Source organism: Pogoniulus pusillus, chromosome 8, assembly GCF_015220805.1.
Source record: "Pogoniulus pusillus isolate bPogPus1 chromosome 8, bPogPus1.pri, whole genome shotgun sequence".
NCBI lineage: Eukaryota > Metazoa > Chordata > Aves > Piciformes > Lybiidae > Pogoniulus > Pogoniulus pusillus.
In genome coordinates this window covers 26,741,464-26,759,728 of record NC_087271.1, presented here as the reverse complement: position 1 = coordinate 26,759,728, position 18,265 = coordinate 26,741,464, and the positions used below count along the sequence as shown (strand labels likewise).

Here is an 18,265-nt window from a genome sequence, read left to right as displayed (position 1 = left end):
AAACCCCAAACTGGCACCAAAAAAATATCTATATAAGTGGAAAGATTCCAGCTGCTAAACTCATGAAAGGTTGCCTGCTGAGTTGCTTCATAAGACCACAATTTAAAGTTTATTTGCACTGAACACAATCAACACTCTTACACTCCAAATTATTTCATCATTACAGTAGTAGGGGAACATATAAAGAAATTTTAAAGGATCTGAACCTACATTATCTCATTGCTCTTATAAAATCTGTCAATAAACCAATTGTGTCTGACTGGAAGTGCCTGGCATAGTCTTCCTAACTGACCCAGTAGTAAAATTCACTTTAACATCCTTAAGCATTTCAGACCCCACACTTCAACCTCTAATGCAACACAAAGCCCTCATACTGCAGCATCCCATCTCTAAAAACCCACAAGGGTGCTGACTGGCCTCAGCCCAGCCCACTGGCCAGGCATACAGATTTTTAGGTTGCCCATCCAGCTTCCCTGTGTACATAGACAGCCTTAACTTTGATGGTTAGGGCACCCATAGCCTCTGACCACCTGCACAAGAGGCATAAGGGGAAGATGGAAATTATGTTTACCTTGTTCTGTAGGCTGCTGGCAAATGCAAAAACTCAACCCAAAGAGGGGAAGCTTGCCTCTTAAGGCCCAGCTGGAAAGACACAGAAAGAATAAGCTACAGAGCAAAGGTGCAGCCAGGGCACCCACTGCAGAATGAGTAAAGGACAACAGTGCTGCGAGACGGGGACACACAGCAGGGCAGGGCTAGGCAGCTGAGGGAACAAGAGATGTCCAAAGAAAGGCTAGGGCCATGCTGCCATACCTGCCCCCATGTGTGCCACTGCAGGAGGAAAGGGCTGAACGTGAGCATTCCCATGCTCAGTCACCCCAACTACGTACTGCCACCCAGTCAACTGGAGGACACCTGTGAGGGTTCCTGTAGCAGCTCTCCTGTGGGTGCAGGGCTGCAACAAGTCAGGCCCTCACTAAGGTCTGGTGGAGGCTATAGGAGATGCAGGCCAACAAATCACACCCCAGCACTCCAGGGGTGCAGGCATAAGAAGGACATTTTTCAGTTCCTCCCCAAGGTAGACACACAACTTAAAGTCCAGCCCAAAGGAATGAAAAACACCATTAAAAATATTCACGGACACATGAAAAGGCTGGAAGACCAGAAGTAGTGTCAGGAACAGTCTGCAGTGTGAGAAAGGCCTTCCACAGACTCTAGCCTCAGCTCAGGGCAGTTCCATATACTCTCTGGCAGACTTCTTTGAAGAAACAATGTGCCAATACATTAAAAAAAAAAACCAACAACAACTTTCTTAAACACCTCTGAATAATTCCCACACTTCTATCTCCTGCTGCTGCTTCCTCCAAAACTCTATCCCTTACTCCTAGAAAAACCAAACCCCACTTGAAAAAAAACCTGAAATCCTACCAAAATCTGTTTTCCGTTCTATTAACCACCAATGAGTCAGTAGCCTTCCCTGGCTTTAACGACAGCAGCCGCCAAGAAGTGGCCTTAAATGGCAGAGGCTTTGTTACAGAGACCCTCCCCTGCAACAGAGCAGTTGCAGCTGGATGTTGACAGCTTATTCACATTATTCCCACGAATTGCACATTTAAAAAATACACTACTTTTGCTTTAAGCAGAGTGCTAAGACACAAAGGCCAAAGCTTCTCCTTTAACATTTCAAAAGGACAGTGTATTACTGCTGCTCATCTCTGCTTTTGCTGAAACAGATGAAGTTACAGCTCACTTCAGATATCCTTGGCCATTATTTCCTATTGCACATTCAGCTTCCACCTTATTAGTCAGCCTTCTTGTTTCCAGCAGAAACTCCCTCCCATCTGAGCGAGCATTTAAACAAGAGGGCACTCATCTTCACACTCCCTTCTTGCTAATGCAGTAATGGAGCTTTGCAATTCTTGCAGTTCCATAAATATGGTATAAGATGTAGGACTTCCTCCTATTTTTTAAACCATATCATCACAGAAGGCTAAAACAAATAAATATCACATCTTGCTGTATGCCACAGACTAATAAAAAGGCAATGCATTAGCATAACAGGTAATGTAGAACTCTTACAGTTCTGCTTGTGGAAGAAGTCAGGCAAAGCCTCCCACTGCTAAGCATCTGGAAGGCAAAAACACCCCAGAATGCTGCAAAGTGATAGCTCAGCTCCTGGCAGTTCCTTGCTTGCAGGAGAGTACTTAGCACTGCTTTTCCTTGTGTCAGCAGCTCTTGTGAACAAGTCCAGATCATCCAGGCAAAGAGGACACACACCTTCCATCTCTCAACCGCGGTGTGATTGCAAAAAGGCACACAAGTATCAGTCTGCACATGTGGATAGTAAAATGCAATCAGGCAGGCAGGATAGAATCATAGAAAGGTCCCTCAGGCATGTCCTTGTTCAGTCATTTTGTTTGCTGGAGTTGCATCTGTGACACAAACACTCAAGGCTGTGGGCCCAGAAAGGGGCTACAGAAGCTTTCCAGATTCAGAGGCACAAGACAGGGATACACATCCAGAGGCAGCTGAATGAAGAGAATATCTGAAAAAAATATCCCTTGGCTTTACCTATGTTATCAAATACACTCAATATCAAGATTGCTGCAACTCAGCAGTCTGTGCTGATGCCTCAGAAGCCAGAAGAGCATCCTCAGCCTCAGCTGCATTTCCAGTTCTCCTTATCAGCATCTGAGTGGGGGTGTAGTGAATCCTGGGAGGAGGAGGAAAAAAAATTTAAATAGATAGTGTGCCTACTTCCCTCTTAGTCCCTACTGCAGGAAGAGGAGCCAAGAAACCCAACCCATCCTTTCACTCACGTGGCCAGGCACTGTAATACAATCCCAACACTACAGTAGGTAACTTTGCTAACAGGAGCTGCCCCACCACATTCCTTCTCTGCAATTTCCATCTCTCCTGCCACCCCAAATTTTCATTTGGATGATCTTGCTAAGGAAGAAAAAGTAGCATCTCATATCCTGGTTGCAGGCTTTGCTAGCACAGGATTTTCCTTTACCTGGGTTAGAAGTTGATGACGTTTCAGCTGCCTATAGAACTGCAACACGGAAGGATCAGCTCTCACTGCTTTTGGATCAAAATCCAGAACACGAAGACCTGCAAGGCTTCGGGCTCGGGAGAGGGCTACGTAAGCCTGCCCACTTTCAAAGACACGAGACAGGGAGATTTCCACGCAGTCTAAAGACATGCCCTGTCAAAGACATGGAGTAGTTTGTTACAGAACAAAGAAGAAGAACATTGTGCTGTATGAACACTAATCTGTCCTGTGAGTCTCTCAAAGCTACCATCCTTGGCTTGATAAAAAAGGAGGTCTTTTTTTTGTGTCTGTGTAACCAATTAAAAGATGGGAATCAGTAGAAAGAAAAGGGCAGTACTCCAATGTCAGAAAATTGCTAGCAGATATTAGGGTCCACTGAATCCAGGGAGCCTCTTGTGAGAAACTTCATAAATCCCATATAATCAAGACACCAGGGAAGGATGTTCTGCTGGTTTCAGTCCTAGTAATTAACTAGGCCACCAGACTCAAGCAGTCATCAGACAAACCATCTAAGACAGGATTTGCGTTAGGCATGACCAGCCCTGTCTACACCAAGAGACATCCCAGGAGGTGGCAGAATTTACATAACCTGGTTTAAGCAGCGGCACGGAAACAAACTCACAAGTCTAATACCAAATATTTACCACAGTGTACAAAGTCTTCCAAGAAAAGCAGAAATTGCATTAGTTACACTGAAGAAAATATACACCAACAAAGGAGAAGCCCAGCCCAAAGAGCATAGCTATGACTCCTGCAGCTTCCTCAGGTACACTGCAAACCTCACCATCACTAAAGGTGATGACTGCCAGGCACACACTACCCTGAGCAGCCCATAGCAGTAAATAGTGCTGCTTTATAGTCTAATGCCAGGTATGTTGACAGCAGCACCATTGTAGAAACTATCCATACTGCTAGCCCATTCTTGGTCCAGTAGAAAAGCATCACAAGCAAAATAAATGCTGCCTTCTCTGCAGACAGATACACATATTCTACAGACCACTCCAAAGGCCTTTGAGTCTTTCCAGCAATCAAGTTCATTCAGGAAATAAGGCTTACCACAGTGTAAAACTCTGTATAAGAACACCCACCTGACTCTTGTGGATGGAAATGGCCCATGCCAATTTTAAAGGCAACTGCTGACGACTCAGATGAATTCCTGATGCTCCTTTGAAGACCCATTTCTCCATTTTGATGACCTGTGTGACGCCACAGAGAAACCTCACCTTAGGCAGCCCTGTAAGAACATGAGCAGGAGAGAAACAGGAATGCATTCATGATGCTCAAGAGCTAAGAATGCAGAAGACTAAGACTTTCTTTTTTTTTTCCCCCCTCCCCATGTCAGTCTTTCATGGATTTTTAGGGCTGCATTAAATAAGAAAATCCCATATCACAAAAAAACCACTAAAACCACATAGTGTAAATAGGATATCCTGAGATGATGTTTAAGACCTAGTTAAGCAGAAGAACTAAAGTCAGGTAATTTATAAGTTGAGATGCAAAGAAAAATATATGTTGCAGGTAGCAGGATATTATTCTTTGAGGAAAAGCAAACCAAAACATCCCACCAACACTTGCTTCAACAGAAGACAGGAAATGCAAATGAACACACACATCTACAGAATGAAAGCAAACACAAGAGGCTTTCAGATAGCTACAGCTGATGAAAAACATGACATCAAGATCATGAGAACCCTAAGCATTTCACTGCAGACAACCTCCTCCCTGCCTACTATGAAGCAGTAAACAAAACAACAAATAATCAACAAGTTATCAGCTATCAAAGACAAATTCTTTGTTTTACCCTCTTCCTTCAACAATAAAAATCAAAAAGCTTATTCACCCTTCTGCTCGTTTTCAAATCCTACAACAACTCCTCGTGCCCCATTTACCAGCCCTTGAGACACATCCAGATTCTTAGCTAGCATCACCTAGAGAGAAAAAGAAAAGTAAGAAAAATCCCATGGTACACAGGACTTAACAACCTGTTCAGCCATTGCAGCTAAGCTACTAGGCAGGAAGCACGAGCACAACAGGCTGACAGGATGATGTGGCTATGGCTGCTTTGCAGGACAGGGCACTGTCTCAAATTTTACTGCAATTATTTCACAGTCTTTCCTTCCTAGATTTCCCAGCTACATCATTCTGCAGCCATGTGATCCTCTGATGTTCCACAAAATGCATGTACACACACTCACCTGAGCTCCAAGTTTTAGCTCAACTCTACCACCCACAGGACACTGAGCATCTATTAACTTCGCTAGCATTGGGTCACTGTCCAAAGCCTCAAAACTGTGCAGCTCTCCTATAAAGGAAAGAAAGATGTGACAAAGTGCAGCCACTGAACATATTCCACACCACACTGTAGGAGACTTAGTATTTACTTCCAACAGTAATTCCTCTTTTAATATCCCTTCTGCTTTGCTGGTAGGACATCTTCACACAACCTTGTCACATCTAACAGCAGAAAGCTCACCAGTGCCTGTCTTTCCAACATAACTCCCAGGGCATGAGAAGGCTCAGAAATCAAAGGCCAACAGTAAATAAGAATTGAGTAGTTGCTATTTGGAGCATATGGCCATTTTCACTTACTGCCAACATCAGCTCTCCAGAGAGGACAAACAGTGAATGTTAGGGCCAAACAGGAACACAGAAAATAGCCCTTAATTCAAATCATAGCTGGATAAAGCATGGCCTTTATGAAACGCTACAGAAAAGCAAAGCTAAAGAAAAAGAAGGGCTATGGAGAAAATGATGATTCACCATTAGGCACAGCAAGCAATGACCTTGCTGTTTATTCCACATCAAGAAGTAACAGTGTGATTTTTTCCTCCCCAGGCAGCTTAACGCCAACATGCACAGTTTTGACTGGTGCTGCATGACAGAACACCAGTTCCCCCTGACACCACAGTATCCCCATTAAAACCACTCAGAGCTCAACCCCAAAGCCAGTAGTTTCCTGCAAGGAGTTCACCTGATAGCTGCTGCAAGCGTCTCTCATTGGTTATTTCCACATCATCTTTGTGGGTGCAGAGTCGTGTAGCCAGGATCCCATCACGCTCAGACCTGTTAGCAGCAGTCTGCATCAGCAGTCTGGTAACCTCCTCTGTGCACCTGGTAAACAGGGGATTAAAGTCATTGGGTACAGGTCTTCAGCATCAAACTCCACTGTGCAAGCATCAGACCTCCAGAGAGAAGGGCAGAGAAAGATAACTACATGAAGCTGGAAAGCACTGCAAGTATGTATACCCAGGCCTTGCCCTTGCCACTGTCAGCTCAAGATCCAATGAATTCCTCAGCAGAAATTACAAAGAGAGACCCTAGAAACAGTCATTCCTTACCAGAGCAGCACAGATGAAACCTGCTTACATTGAAATAAAGCCCCCAGCCACTCATTCCTGATAGAGTACAGAGGAGTAACAGGACACCAGCAGGCAAAAGGTGTTTACAAAGAGTTGAGTTTCTCCTCACCTGCCTAAACGGACTGCACTCAGGAGTGAGACAAAGGTCTTGTCAGTCTGTCTCCGCACTTCAGTCAGCTCCATGTTTATGTGGATGCACTTCCTCCAGCTTCTTGCCTGGCAAATCGTTCTCTTGTTAAGAATGAGGCAAAATTTGAAGCATGACAATGAATTTAGGGACAGTTTTGTACCTGGAAACAGAACTTGGTTTCTTCATTAGCCTTGCGAACTGGAGGTAGTTGCAAGAAGTCCCCACAGATGATTAGCTGAATTCCCCCAAAGGGCTCGTCCCGTTTTCTGACTGCCCTGAAGAGGAAAGAGAAGAAAGTTTTGAAAGTCCTCTAAAACCTGGATGCAGTCAAGTCTCAAAAGTTGCATCTTTGCCTGTCAGCACATTTGAACATACACCACTTGCAGTACAGGATGATTGTCCTTGGCTGTATCAGAAGAGCTCAGGTAATTAAACAATGCCAGTATACGACATTAAGTTTTTATTTGGCATACTCATGCTATGCACAGTGTGATCCAGTCTTAGTTCTTTGGTAGCTGTTACACTACAGCTGCTTCTCTTTGCAAGAGATCTATTTGGCATGGCATAAATGGAAAGCTGTATTCTGCACTCAACTCTAAAGACAACACTTGGTTCTAGATGTGGAAACAGCAACCTTCCAGTCCTGTGCCAGTGATTGCCTTTTATCTATTCATATAACCAGAGAAAAGAAGCATCCTGTAAATTTGGGGAAACTTATTTCTATTAGTTGTTGGACTTAGTCACTCACCTTGCCACTGCCTCCAGCTTGTCAAAGAACTTGCCATCCACCATTGAGATTTCATCAATGATTAAGTGCTGGCAGGCCAGCCAGTGCTGCCGCACCCCAGGCCTCTCTGCTAGCTGAATACACTGTTCCAGTGGTGCCTTCCCAGAGCCAATACCTAGCCGAGGAGAATAAAGCACAGCTTTGGGAAGGTTACAGCTCTTTGAGAAAAGGGACCAGGAGTTTCCAGCCCCTTGCTATCGGGCAAAGAGTTACCTGCAAATGCATGAAGAGTGGTGCCACCGATGTGACAGGCTGCCACTCCCGTGCTGGCTGTAGCATAGGTGCTCTTCGGAGGGAAGGAACCCACGATTTTCTTCAGAAGGAACGACTTACCGGTCCCTAGGTGGAAGAAGAAGCAGCAGGTCAGCGGTGAGACTCGACGACTTTACTCAAGTAACAGCCACCTGGTCGCCTCACCCGCACAGCCAGTGAAGAAGATGCTCTTCCCACTCCTTACTGCGCCCAGCACCGCCTCCTGCTCTGCCGAGAGCCTCGCCGAAGGCCGCCTCTCCACGCGGGGAACCTGCGGGATGAGTGGTGGCGTGCTGTGAGAGAGGGGCCGGTAACCGGGGCCAACCCCCTGCACTCTGAAACTCACCTCCGCCGAGCGCTCACTCCGCACCTCGCCGCCGTTCAGGCGGCCGGGTGCGTGCAGTAGGTCTCGCTCCTGCAGCGGGCTGATGACGGTGAATGTCGGCGGTGGACGGTCCATCAGGCGAGGGCGGCGTGGCGCGCACCGCGACCCGCCAGCGACCTTGAGCCGCAGGAGGCGGAGGAAGCGGCGCAGTGCGTCTGGGGGGCAGTCGGAAAGCAGCACCTGGGCGCCATCCGAACCTACCCGCACCGCCGCCCGCCCGTCCCCCGCGAACCGCGTGAAGAGCCGCACGGCGTCACCAACCAGCGCAAAGCTCAGCGCCGCCGCCGCCGCACCGCTGCCCCCGACCACGCGCAGCACCGGCTGCCGCAGCTCGTTGCGGCCCAGCTGCACCAACGCGCCCCGCATTACGCGGCGCCGCGGGCCTTGTCCCCCGGGCAGCGGCTGCTCCACGACCACCGTGCAGCGCAGCTCCATCACCTCCATCCTGCCGCACACCAACGGCAATTCAAACCCGCAGCGTGCAACCGCCACCAATCAGCGCAGGGACTTTAACTCGGCAGCCAATAGGAGGCGGGGAGTGAAGCGAAGGGTGACGCGGGGCGGCCGGAGCAGCATCCGGACCAATCAGCAGGACCAAGGGCGGACGCCGTGAGGCGTTGCCAGGCTACCGGACGCCAAGAGGCCCGTGGCCATGACCGCCCGCAGCGGGAAGGAGCCGCTGGACCCGGTGCGGCTGAACCAGCTCCTGAGCGAGCGGGTGCGGAAGGAGCTGCAGTGCCAGAGGCTGTACACGCAGTTCAGCGTGAATCCGCTCCACCGCGGTAAGGCTGCGCGCCGCCGGCCCCGCAACCACACAGAACCGGCAGGAAGCACCACGCCAAGGGGCTGAGAGTGGCGTCTGGGGCCTACCAACCTGAGACGGGGTAGGAGCAGGCTTCGAAGCGCTCAGCTGCATGCCGGAGGCCAGCAGCTGTCCCCAGGAATGCCAGCAGGGGCCACTGAGAAGGGTAGATCTGGAACAAGCAAGCAGTGGCCTTTTCTTTTGCCCTCTGCACACTCATAAAGGTGGAATTTGCCCAGATTAGACAGTGCCTTAGCAAGCAATTTAGACAACAAACCTACAGATCCTGAGTGAACAACACAGAGCTAAGACAGGGTAGAGAGCCTCAACACTACACCGTGTTTCCTCAGCCCCTGGGACAATTTCTCCCTGCTAATTTACAGTCATATAATATAATCTGTGCTAGCACAGACAGGTGATGTGAGTAGCTTGACTCAAAGCTACCTTTTAGAACAAAACAAAGGAAAACAATTCTCTGGAACTTGGCAATCTGCAGGCGACCACCTGTGTGGGGCAGAACATTGCTGTAGTGAATGCAGGCAGCATTGAATAGAAGGACCTTTAGAGTGCTTAACCTGCCCTTTCTAGGAAGTTACTATTAGTACTCTAATGCATTCTGTTCACATGCTGCTCTTTATAACTTCAGTGAAGTAGCAAAAATCGAGAATAATCAAAAAGAACACGTGCAATGACAGGTATCCCATACCTGGCTGTGATGCTAAATTCACATTATTCATCTACATCATCTCTTTCCAGTTCACACCATCACCAAGAAGCCTATGTCTTGGCATGACAATATAGAAGAGTCAGCAGATGGTAAGAAATCTTTGAACAGCTTGTGATAATTACATAAGAAAATCACTAATAAGTAAGATTTTTAAATTTCTGAGTAAAGATTGCACACATGAAAAACATTGCTGTGACATGACAGGCAAGTTAAGTTCATTCATGATTTTTCTTAAACCTAAGGCAGTTTTTTTTCCATTTTAAGGCCCTTTCTCATTATTTTTCATTAACCTTGCCTTCATGAAATCATACTTCTATTTCTGATTTTAGTTATCACACTAGAAAATTCTACTTGAGAATCTAAGCCTCTGTCAGGGGAAAACAAAAAAACGTCTAGAAACATGTTTTATCTATACATGATTATACCTAACCACCATATATAGTAAACTGCTGAAAAGGACTGCTGAGTCTTTCTTTAGAGCATTAATAACATGAACCCTTATAGTAACCACTCCCTAATTTCCAACATGCTAATTTTGTCTAAAAAACTTAATGGTTGATTAAGGTTGGCCTGCTCCAGACAAAGATTAGAAGGAGGGAAAAAAAACCAAACAATACAGGGAAAGGTGGAAGGTTTCAGACAACTGAAAAAGATGAGAGCTATGGGTGCTGGCTGGCACTAGATGTGGTATAAGGAAAGTAAGATGATGCAATACAGGAGACAGGGCTGACAGAATTAATAGAACAGTATAAGCAGGCAAATCTTGAAACTTCATCAGAATAAATTTGAGTAGAAATGTCACCCTACATTCTCTTACAAGATCATCCACAGAAGCACAGGGGTCACCTCCAACCTTGGCTTTCTTGCTATAACTTGGACAGCATTAGCATGTCTAACATGCTGGCAATTGCTTTCTAAACATACTTTCTTTCTTATTTGTCTCTCTCAAACCAACAGCTGAGTTTCTGAAACTTATTAATCATGCAGCACTAGAGCCAACAAAGAAATATTCAGAACCACAAACAGAAAGCCAAGAAATTGGCTGGAACACCACACCTTTGGTGAGTAGTGTGCTCAAGGGCTTAGCTTTTTGCAGGATTCAGAGGGGCTTGCCCATCATCCTCAAAGATACTCACGCAAGAAAATAATTTGTGGCAAACATAGAAAACAGGAATAACTAAGAATAAGCAGATCTATTCATGGACAAAAAAGGCTTCAAAATTTACATCTAAGAGGACTCTTCACGCTGGCATAGCCATGTGAACACAACAGTCGACCTCCCCTGGAAACTTGTATACAAAGTATCTACAATGACAGTCGACCCCAAGCATATTGTCAAATGTCACATATGTAGTCTGAGCTGTTTATTAGAGCACTCAGCCATACGAAATAATGTAGTAAGCAATGCGAAGTGACATACATAAGTACTGTGGAAAGAAACATGCTGCTGTAGAGCATCTTTCAAACAAATTGCAAGCAGAACCATAAAATTAATAATCAGCTACATATACCCAAGGCAGAATACACCAGTGATGATTCATTTGGGGAAGCGTGAATAAGGAGGAGGAAAAGAAATCTTATTAACTAGCTGAGACATCAATCATATCTGACAAATGAGTAACTGTGATGATGACTGACTCTGTAGATTAGTGTTTTAAGAAAGGCAAATAAGACCCTGATTAATTTTGGCCTGTTACAAAGAAAATTAAGATAATTAAGAAAATAAGAGTCTTCTGCAACTTTTCATTATGCAAAAGGCTACAGATGACATCTCAGAAGAGCTTTATGCAGTTAGATGCTGCTGGTAGAATCAGACTGTCAGGAAAGAGGCAACTAAACTTGAGCACAGGGAAGTGAGTCACATTTATAGTCAGGATTCACAATGCTGTTTCATACATCGTTTTCCTTTATCACCAAGTTTGACCGTAGCAAAGCAGTGAACTGTACATTCTCAAATCAGTGGTAGCTTACTCATTTGTCACTCGAGTGAGTCTCAGCAGCAAGAACACCATGCATCACTCTTCTCAGGAGGGACTACTACTACCAATGCTAGTAAAAGCTATTCATTATTTTTCTTTCCCAGATACACGTGGATCGCACTGACTGCAGACTCTACTTCCCACGCCGGAGAACCGATATCTCTAAATAAATGGCTGCCATGAGGCACGGTGAGGAGTAGTGCAAGAATCCACAGTAGAGGAGTGGCAAAGCCACTCAAAAGCAGTTAATGAGATCTAATGTATTAGGCTCTTGTTATTAGGAGACTCTGCTAGATTTCTGACAAAACAAGGGGGAGAGAGAAGAGGGTAGAGTGAACCTCAGTCTATCCAGATTTGCAGGCTGACAACAGTCACAGAAATAAACCTATTTGTAAGATTGCTGCCTTTGACTCACTGCTGTTGTCAAACCCATCTATAGAAAGAGTCTAAAAAACACTTTTACCATCTTGACAGACTTCTGACTTATTCTGACATCAGCAACATGACCCAGAACTCAAGTTCACCAAATGCATGTCAACATCAGCTATGGAAAAAGCTGTCAGAATGACGAGAATAAAAGGCAAGCTTGCAGTCACCACTCATAAAACAGCTAAACATGAACCTGACATAGTTGTGTGCAAACCATTTAATGTGTTCGCGCATCAAAGGTTTAAGCAGAAAACAATCTTTCAAGAGAACAGACAGTGAGAAGAAATTAGTGATAAGGCACTAGTTTCCACTGACTTTTTTTTTGGCACTTGGAAGTATCCAGCTTGCTCCATGGTTGGCTGCTTGATGACAGCATAACACATCTTGCCACATAGAAACATAGGAACCCCACTGGGGAGCACAGTCCTCTCATCGTGCTCGGCTCTTCATTTTCTGCCTTGCTCTCTTTCCAGGTCTCTTCTGCAAAGAATGACAGATTCAGATCTATATTTTTCATGTTCTCAATCTTTGTTCTAGCTTTATAGCTAGGGGAGGATACCACAGAGAAAGTTTATGTCACTACCTCTGGAGAGGGAAGTTTTGGGACACAGGAGGCAACTAGCAGTACCTCCTAACCTCCCCACTCATTTCCCTGCTCAGGCACCAAACCACCATCAGGAACTGAATTATGCTCCCAAAAACAGGCATTGTAACTGCCAAATGTACTCAGCTCTCCCTTTCAAATCAGAATTAGCTTTCTAGCCAGGCAAGATTATTTGCATGCAACATTTTACTTACATTGAGGGCCTTCTTTCCTCCTTTTCTTGGACCTTTGTTGTGAGCAACTTTTGACCGAAAGCTGGATACATCATTAAAACTCTCCTTTGTGTTCCACTTTGAGCCTTTCTTCTTCCCACCAAAACCAAACTTCTGATTCTTGTATCGTCTTTTGGCATTTGGTCTGAAAAATAACCAAACAGAATCACTGCCTATAGTCCTTTCCTCAGGAAGCTCTCAAGAAGGCACATGTATCTGCTGATGGACTCACATCAGCCATCATAAATCTTTCCCCTCTTATTGAAGAGATAGATATTAGCATATTTTAGTCTGTGTTCCATTCTGGCCATGGTTTTCCTCCTGTCAAGGGATGGAATGCCGCCTCAGATTTTAATGAACATTAATCAGAAGAGCTTTCTTGTTCCACAAAATGATCCTCTAAAATGATCCTCTACTGTGTGCAGTTCTGGAGTCTCCAATACAAGAAGGACATTGAGCTGTTAGAGTGAGTCCAGAGGAGGGCCATGAAGATGATCAGAGGGTTGGAGCACCTCTCCTATGGGGACAGGCTACGAGAGTTGGGGCTCTTCAGCCTGGAGAAGGCTTCGAGGAGACCTTGTAGTAGCCTTCCAGAATCTGAAGGCGGCCTACAAAAAAGCTGGGGAGGGACTATTTACAAGGTCTTGTAATGACAGGACAAGGAGTAATGGGTTTAAACTGGCAGAGGGGAGATTTAAACTAGATGTTAAGACGGCATTCTTTCCAGTGAGGGTGGTGAAACACTGGAACAGGTTGCCTAGGGAGGCTGTGGATGCTCCCTCCCTGGAGGTATTTAAGGCCAGGTTGAATGAGGCCTTGAGCAACCTGTTCTAGTGTCCCTGCCTATGGTGGGAAGTTGGAACTGAATGATCTTTGAGGTCCCTTTCCAACCTAAACCATTCTATAATTTTATGAAAAGACAAAAAAAAAAAGAGAGAGATTCTGTATTTAAGTATCCTCTGGCCTCACCCCTTCTTCATCCGTTGATTTGCACTGCCTTTTTTATTCCCCTGAGATGATGTCTGCTCTTCCTCTAGAAAATCCAGCTTATCCGAGAGACCTGCAGTGAAAACATAACAGTTTCTCACCACCATCAGAGAAAATACACATTTTCAGTCCAAGCATGTAATAGCAACAAGTTGACCGCTCTAAAAAACAGCTGTTTGGAAGAATTTCAGTCACTGGCAAACAGTTCTGCTCAGCTGCAGCCTTTCAAACTCACTGTCCAGCACTACAGATGGACAACCACACATCACAGTCTCAACACTGCTCACACATCACTATTCCTACAACATGCCTGCTATATTAGGCAAGTTAACTTTACCTTTCTGGTACTTCTTGACAGCATTCAACATATTTTTTTTCTCCTTCTGCCTCCTCTGCAGAATCTCATTTTGTACCTGAGATTAGAAGCAGAATGTTAGTAGTGGTGCTCTATGTAGTGTCCCACACTGGGTTTGTTTGTTTTTTTTTAATTAAGTATCCCATTTTTTGCTCTGTCTTCTTTTAAAGCAGCTAGACAGGAGACTAGAGGGATTCCACATATTTTAGACAGCCTCCTATGTTGTTCTCAATTCCTATGCTCCTCAGTCAGGTTCTAGATCCTTGTCATAGGCCCCTTTTGCAGCTCCTCCTCACCTTTTTGCCGTATTTTCTCATTGCACGGAGCTGTTTTGCTCTCTCAGACTTCTCCATTGCTTCCTGTTTACTCTTGAGCTTCTGTCGAATCTTATTAGGAAATAGAAAAAAAAGGACCAAAATTTATCAGTAATGCAGAGAAAAGTATGATAATTTTATGATTTCTGTGCAGTCCTGAAATCACTAATTGTGAACTATCAATGAGTGTGAAAACAGAAACACCTCTCAATCAGGTGCTTTATGAGGCATAACACTCTTTCAACTCAAGGCTGTAACAGTTTAGAGGAACTCCTGAACTGATCTGTAGCCAAAATATGGTTAAAAAGAGAAAACTCACAGAGGCAAAGCAAAGTCTTATGAGCTGCAGTGGAATCACTAAAAAGAGTATGGAGAGAGAGTGATTTGCCATTGGAATGGGCTGCCCAGGGAGGTGGTGGAGTCACCATCCCTGGAGGTGTTCAAGAAAAGACTGAATGAGGCACTTAGTGCCATGGTCTACTTGACTGGACGGGGCTGGGTGATAGGTTGGACTGGATGATCTTGGACATCTCTTCCAACCTGGTTGATTCTATGATCTCATCTACTCAGGCATATGTAGAAGACTTGATAGCTTCTTTCTTGGCATTATTAAAAGTAAAGCACCGAAAAAAGTATCAACAACCCTTCAGCACCACAGAAAGCATGTTTTTGTTCCCTCTTTGTTCACAAACATTTCTATAGGGATGATAAATTAAAACGGAATACAAACATTTCAACACAGATATTCTCAATTCAGCCTGTGATTCCACTAGGAGATAAAAACTGTTCTTCAAACAGAAGCTAGCAGAAGAAGGTAACAGAAATGTGCAGAATTGACTTAAAGTTCAGTACAGGTCTATCAGTCATCAAAACAGTGACCAAGTCCTACATGAACCTCCCTAATTAGACTTCAATTCATATTCAGATTATAAAATTCAGTCTTTATTTGAGAACTAAAACAAAAAAAATTAGGCTTCCATCTTAAAAAAAGACTACAGTCAAGAAGCAAGTTTGTGAAATTCCTATTTCCTACAAAAATCTGACTTTTTACCCATACTATTAACTCAGTAAGAGTTTAAACTCACAGAGAATTAAAACACAGTTAAGTATAAAAAAAGAGTGATACTTAAATAGGAAAAAAGGATCATGTTAATACCACTGCTGTCTGCAAATCTTAGGCCAAGGAACATAAACACAGCCAACATTACAACCACTATCAAACATATGGAGCTGGGATTGTTTAGCCTGGAGAAGAGGAGGCTCAGGGGTGACCTTATTGCTGTCTACAACTACCTGAGGGGTGGTTGTGGCCAGGAGGAGGTTGCTCTCTTCTCTCAGGTGGCCAGCAGCAGAACAAGAGGACACAGCCTCCAGCTGCGCCAGGGGAGATTTAGGCTCGAGGTGAAGAGAAAGTTCTTCACTGAGAGAGTCATTGGACACTGGAATGGGCTGCCCGGGGAGGTGGTGGAGTCGCCGTCCCTGGGGCTGTTCAAGGCAAGGTTGGACGTGGCACTTGGTGCCATGGTCTAGCCTTGAGCTCTGTGGTAAAGGGTTGGACTTGATGATCTGTGAGGTCTCTTCCAACCCTGATGATACTGTGATACTGTGATAAAGTATCAATTTTTAATAAACACATTCAGGACAGAATATAAAGTGTGCTTTTCTATTTTATGTTCTAACCTATTCTGGAAATGCCCACATTGCATTGAAACACCTAAACAGGAAGAAATTTCCTTCCACAAACAAAATTTGAAAGACACATCATCACAGGCATTTGTCAAAGTGATGAAGTATTCACACATCACACCTTAAAGTTAATCCCTAATGCAGGCTATAGCCAACACATAACACAGGAAAGAAAGCCTTCATTCATTCACTGCATGTACCTTCTGCATCTGTTGGTCTGATTTGGCCATCTCTGCAAAGTAGTCATCTGGTCTTCTTGTACGAACTTGGAGTTTATGCAACCTAGGTAGGGCTTCCAGAACCGCTGCCTGAGCCTGCCGGTAACTGGGGAGGAAGCACAGCACAAGCTCTGTCACAGGCTACTGGGCATCTCACAGCACTGACAGAAACTCTTGCTTGCATTCAGCTAGCTGATACCAGGATCACTGGTATCACTGGTATCAGCACTGACCTAGAATCATATCAACATGCTGTGCCCTACAGCATGCAGCGCTACTAAAAGCAATTTAGGTGCCAATACAATATTAATGCTTCTATCTTGCACATACATGTTTATCGTGTTTTCAGTTAAAAGTTCTATAAAAGGATTATAAAAGGCAAGGCAAAACAAGAGAATAGTAATAATACCAAGACAAATCTACAAAGAGAAGTCCATATGCTGTGTTAAAGTCATATACTTGCAACCACAGAACATTTTTAGTAACTTTTCAGCAAAGGATGGAAGTCTGCTGTACAGAGAGAAATTACTTCCAGTCAAAAGATAAGTTAGCATTAATCTGTAGTTCTTTGGGAGAACACTCAGAGCCATTAAATGCAAAATACATGTCCCAAGAGCAAAGTGATCAGTTCTGGGCCCCCCAGTTTAAGAGGGACGTTGAGATGCTTGAGCGTGTCCAGAGAAGGGCGACAAGGCTGGTGAGAGGCCTTGAGCACAGCCCTACGAGGAGAGGCTGAGGGAGCTGGGATTGTTTAGCCTGGAGAAGAGGAGGCTCAGGGGTGACCTTATTGCTGTCTACAACTACCTGAGGGGTGGTTGTGGCCAGGAAGAGGTTGCTCTCTTCTCTCAGGTGGCCAGCACCAGAACGAGAGGACACAGCCTCAGGCTGCGCCAGGGGAAATTTAGGCTTGAGGTGAGGAGAAAGTTCTTCACTGGAATGGGCTGCCCGGGGAGGTGGTGGAGTCGCCATCCCTGGGGCACTTCAAGGCAAGGTTGGACGTGGCACTTGGTGCCATGGTCTAGCCTTGAGCTCTGTGGTAAAGGGTTGGACTTGATGATCTGTGAGGTCTCTTCCAACCCTGATGATACTGTGATACTGTGATACTGGTGGCAGCCAGTCTGCAGCACACCTGCGAAACACTACTGCAAGCACATAGCAGCATGCCAACACCCTACAAAACATCTCCCTTTTTGCCACTTACAAGCTCATCTCTCTCTGGAAATCATTCTCAGGATCAACAGCATCTTCGTTAGAAGCACTCTGCGAGATGGGGTCCACGACCTGGCCCAAGGTCACATCCAGCCTTTCCACCCAAGCCAGCTGCTGCTTAAATTCGGACAGGCAGTGCTTCAAGCCGTTCTGTGAAAGACGTACAACACTGCACACCACCGCACAGAAACAGCCTCTCGGGGTTGGCCTCGCTGCCTATTAAGGTCACAGCGCAGGCTGCTTCTCCAAGGCCGCCAGGTGATAACTGGAATCACCCCAGCGGTGCAGGTACCCCGCAAGCATGCCGCGCCGCTGCCCCGCACCCGGCGCTTGGGGATAAGGCTCCCGCCTCGGGGTTCCCGCCATACCCCGAGGAGGCACCATCCCGCTCCGCAGACCCCGCTCACCACGTCGTTGCGTCGCTTCGGACGCTCCTCCAGCACCACGTTGAGCCCCGGCTTCAGCGCACCCTTCGAGAAGGCCTCCTGGAGCTGCAGAGAGGACACGGTGAAGCCATGTCGCCAGCGGCACCGGGCGTCCCTGTGCCGCGGCTGCGGGGGGAGGCCTCACTGCCTAGCCTACGTCCTAGCCCCGCCACCGCGGCCATGGGCTCACCTCCGAGTCCGAGAGAGAGGAGTCCTCGGAGCCGGAATCCGAGCTGGAGTCGGAGTCAGACCCGCGCCGCGCCATGCTCCCGCTGCCGCCGCCGCCGCTTCCGGCCGCGTGCGTGCGGCGCCGCTTCCGGCGCCACGGTCGCGGTTGCCACGGCAACGGC

General features: G+C 45.9%; 3 protein-coding genes across 3 annotated transcripts; 1 reads left to right on the top strand and 2 right to left on the bottom strand.

Moving 5' to 3' along the window:
* Positions 1–82: 82 nt before the first annotated feature.
* PIF1 (PIF1 5'-to-3' DNA helicase) lies at positions 83–8,412 on the bottom strand. The gene is given in 11 exon segments (XM_064148307.1): positions 83–2,713; positions 3,017–3,208; positions 4,144–4,289; positions 4,896–4,983; positions 5,251–5,357; positions 6,027–6,166; positions 6,524–6,630; positions 6,705–6,819; positions 7,293–7,446; positions 7,545–7,854; positions 7,930–8,412. Coding segments are annotated over 11 exon segments (1,896 nt in total). The 3' UTR covers positions 83–2,659.
* A 174-nt stretch (positions 8,413–8,586) lies between these two features.
* CFAP144 (cilia and flagella associated protein 144) lies at positions 8,587–11,670 on the top strand. The gene is made up of 4 exons (XM_064147800.1): positions 8,587–8,750; positions 9,527–9,586; positions 10,455–10,558; positions 11,581–11,670. Exons 1-4 carry the CDS (start codon positions 8,621–8,623, stop codon positions 11,644–11,646), a joined length of 360 nt encoding a protein of 119 aa, XP_064003870.1. The 5' UTR covers positions 8,587–8,620; the 3' UTR covers positions 11,647–11,670.
* Positions 10,828–18,207, bottom strand: EBNA1BP2 (EBNA1 binding protein 2). Its single transcript, XM_064147799.1, has 9 exons — positions 18,106–18,207; positions 17,898–17,981; positions 17,483–17,640; positions 16,264–16,387; positions 14,360–14,449; positions 14,046–14,121; positions 13,691–13,781; positions 12,704–12,866; positions 10,828–12,385 (listed from the first exon to the last, which is right to left on the bottom strand). The coding sequence occupies exons 1-9, from the start codon at positions 18,178–18,180 to the stop codon at positions 12,335–12,337; spliced, it is 912 nt and encodes a 303-aa protein (XP_064003869.1). The 5' UTR covers positions 18,181–18,207; the 3' UTR covers positions 10,828–12,334.
* Positions 18,208–18,265: the final 58 nt, after the last annotated feature.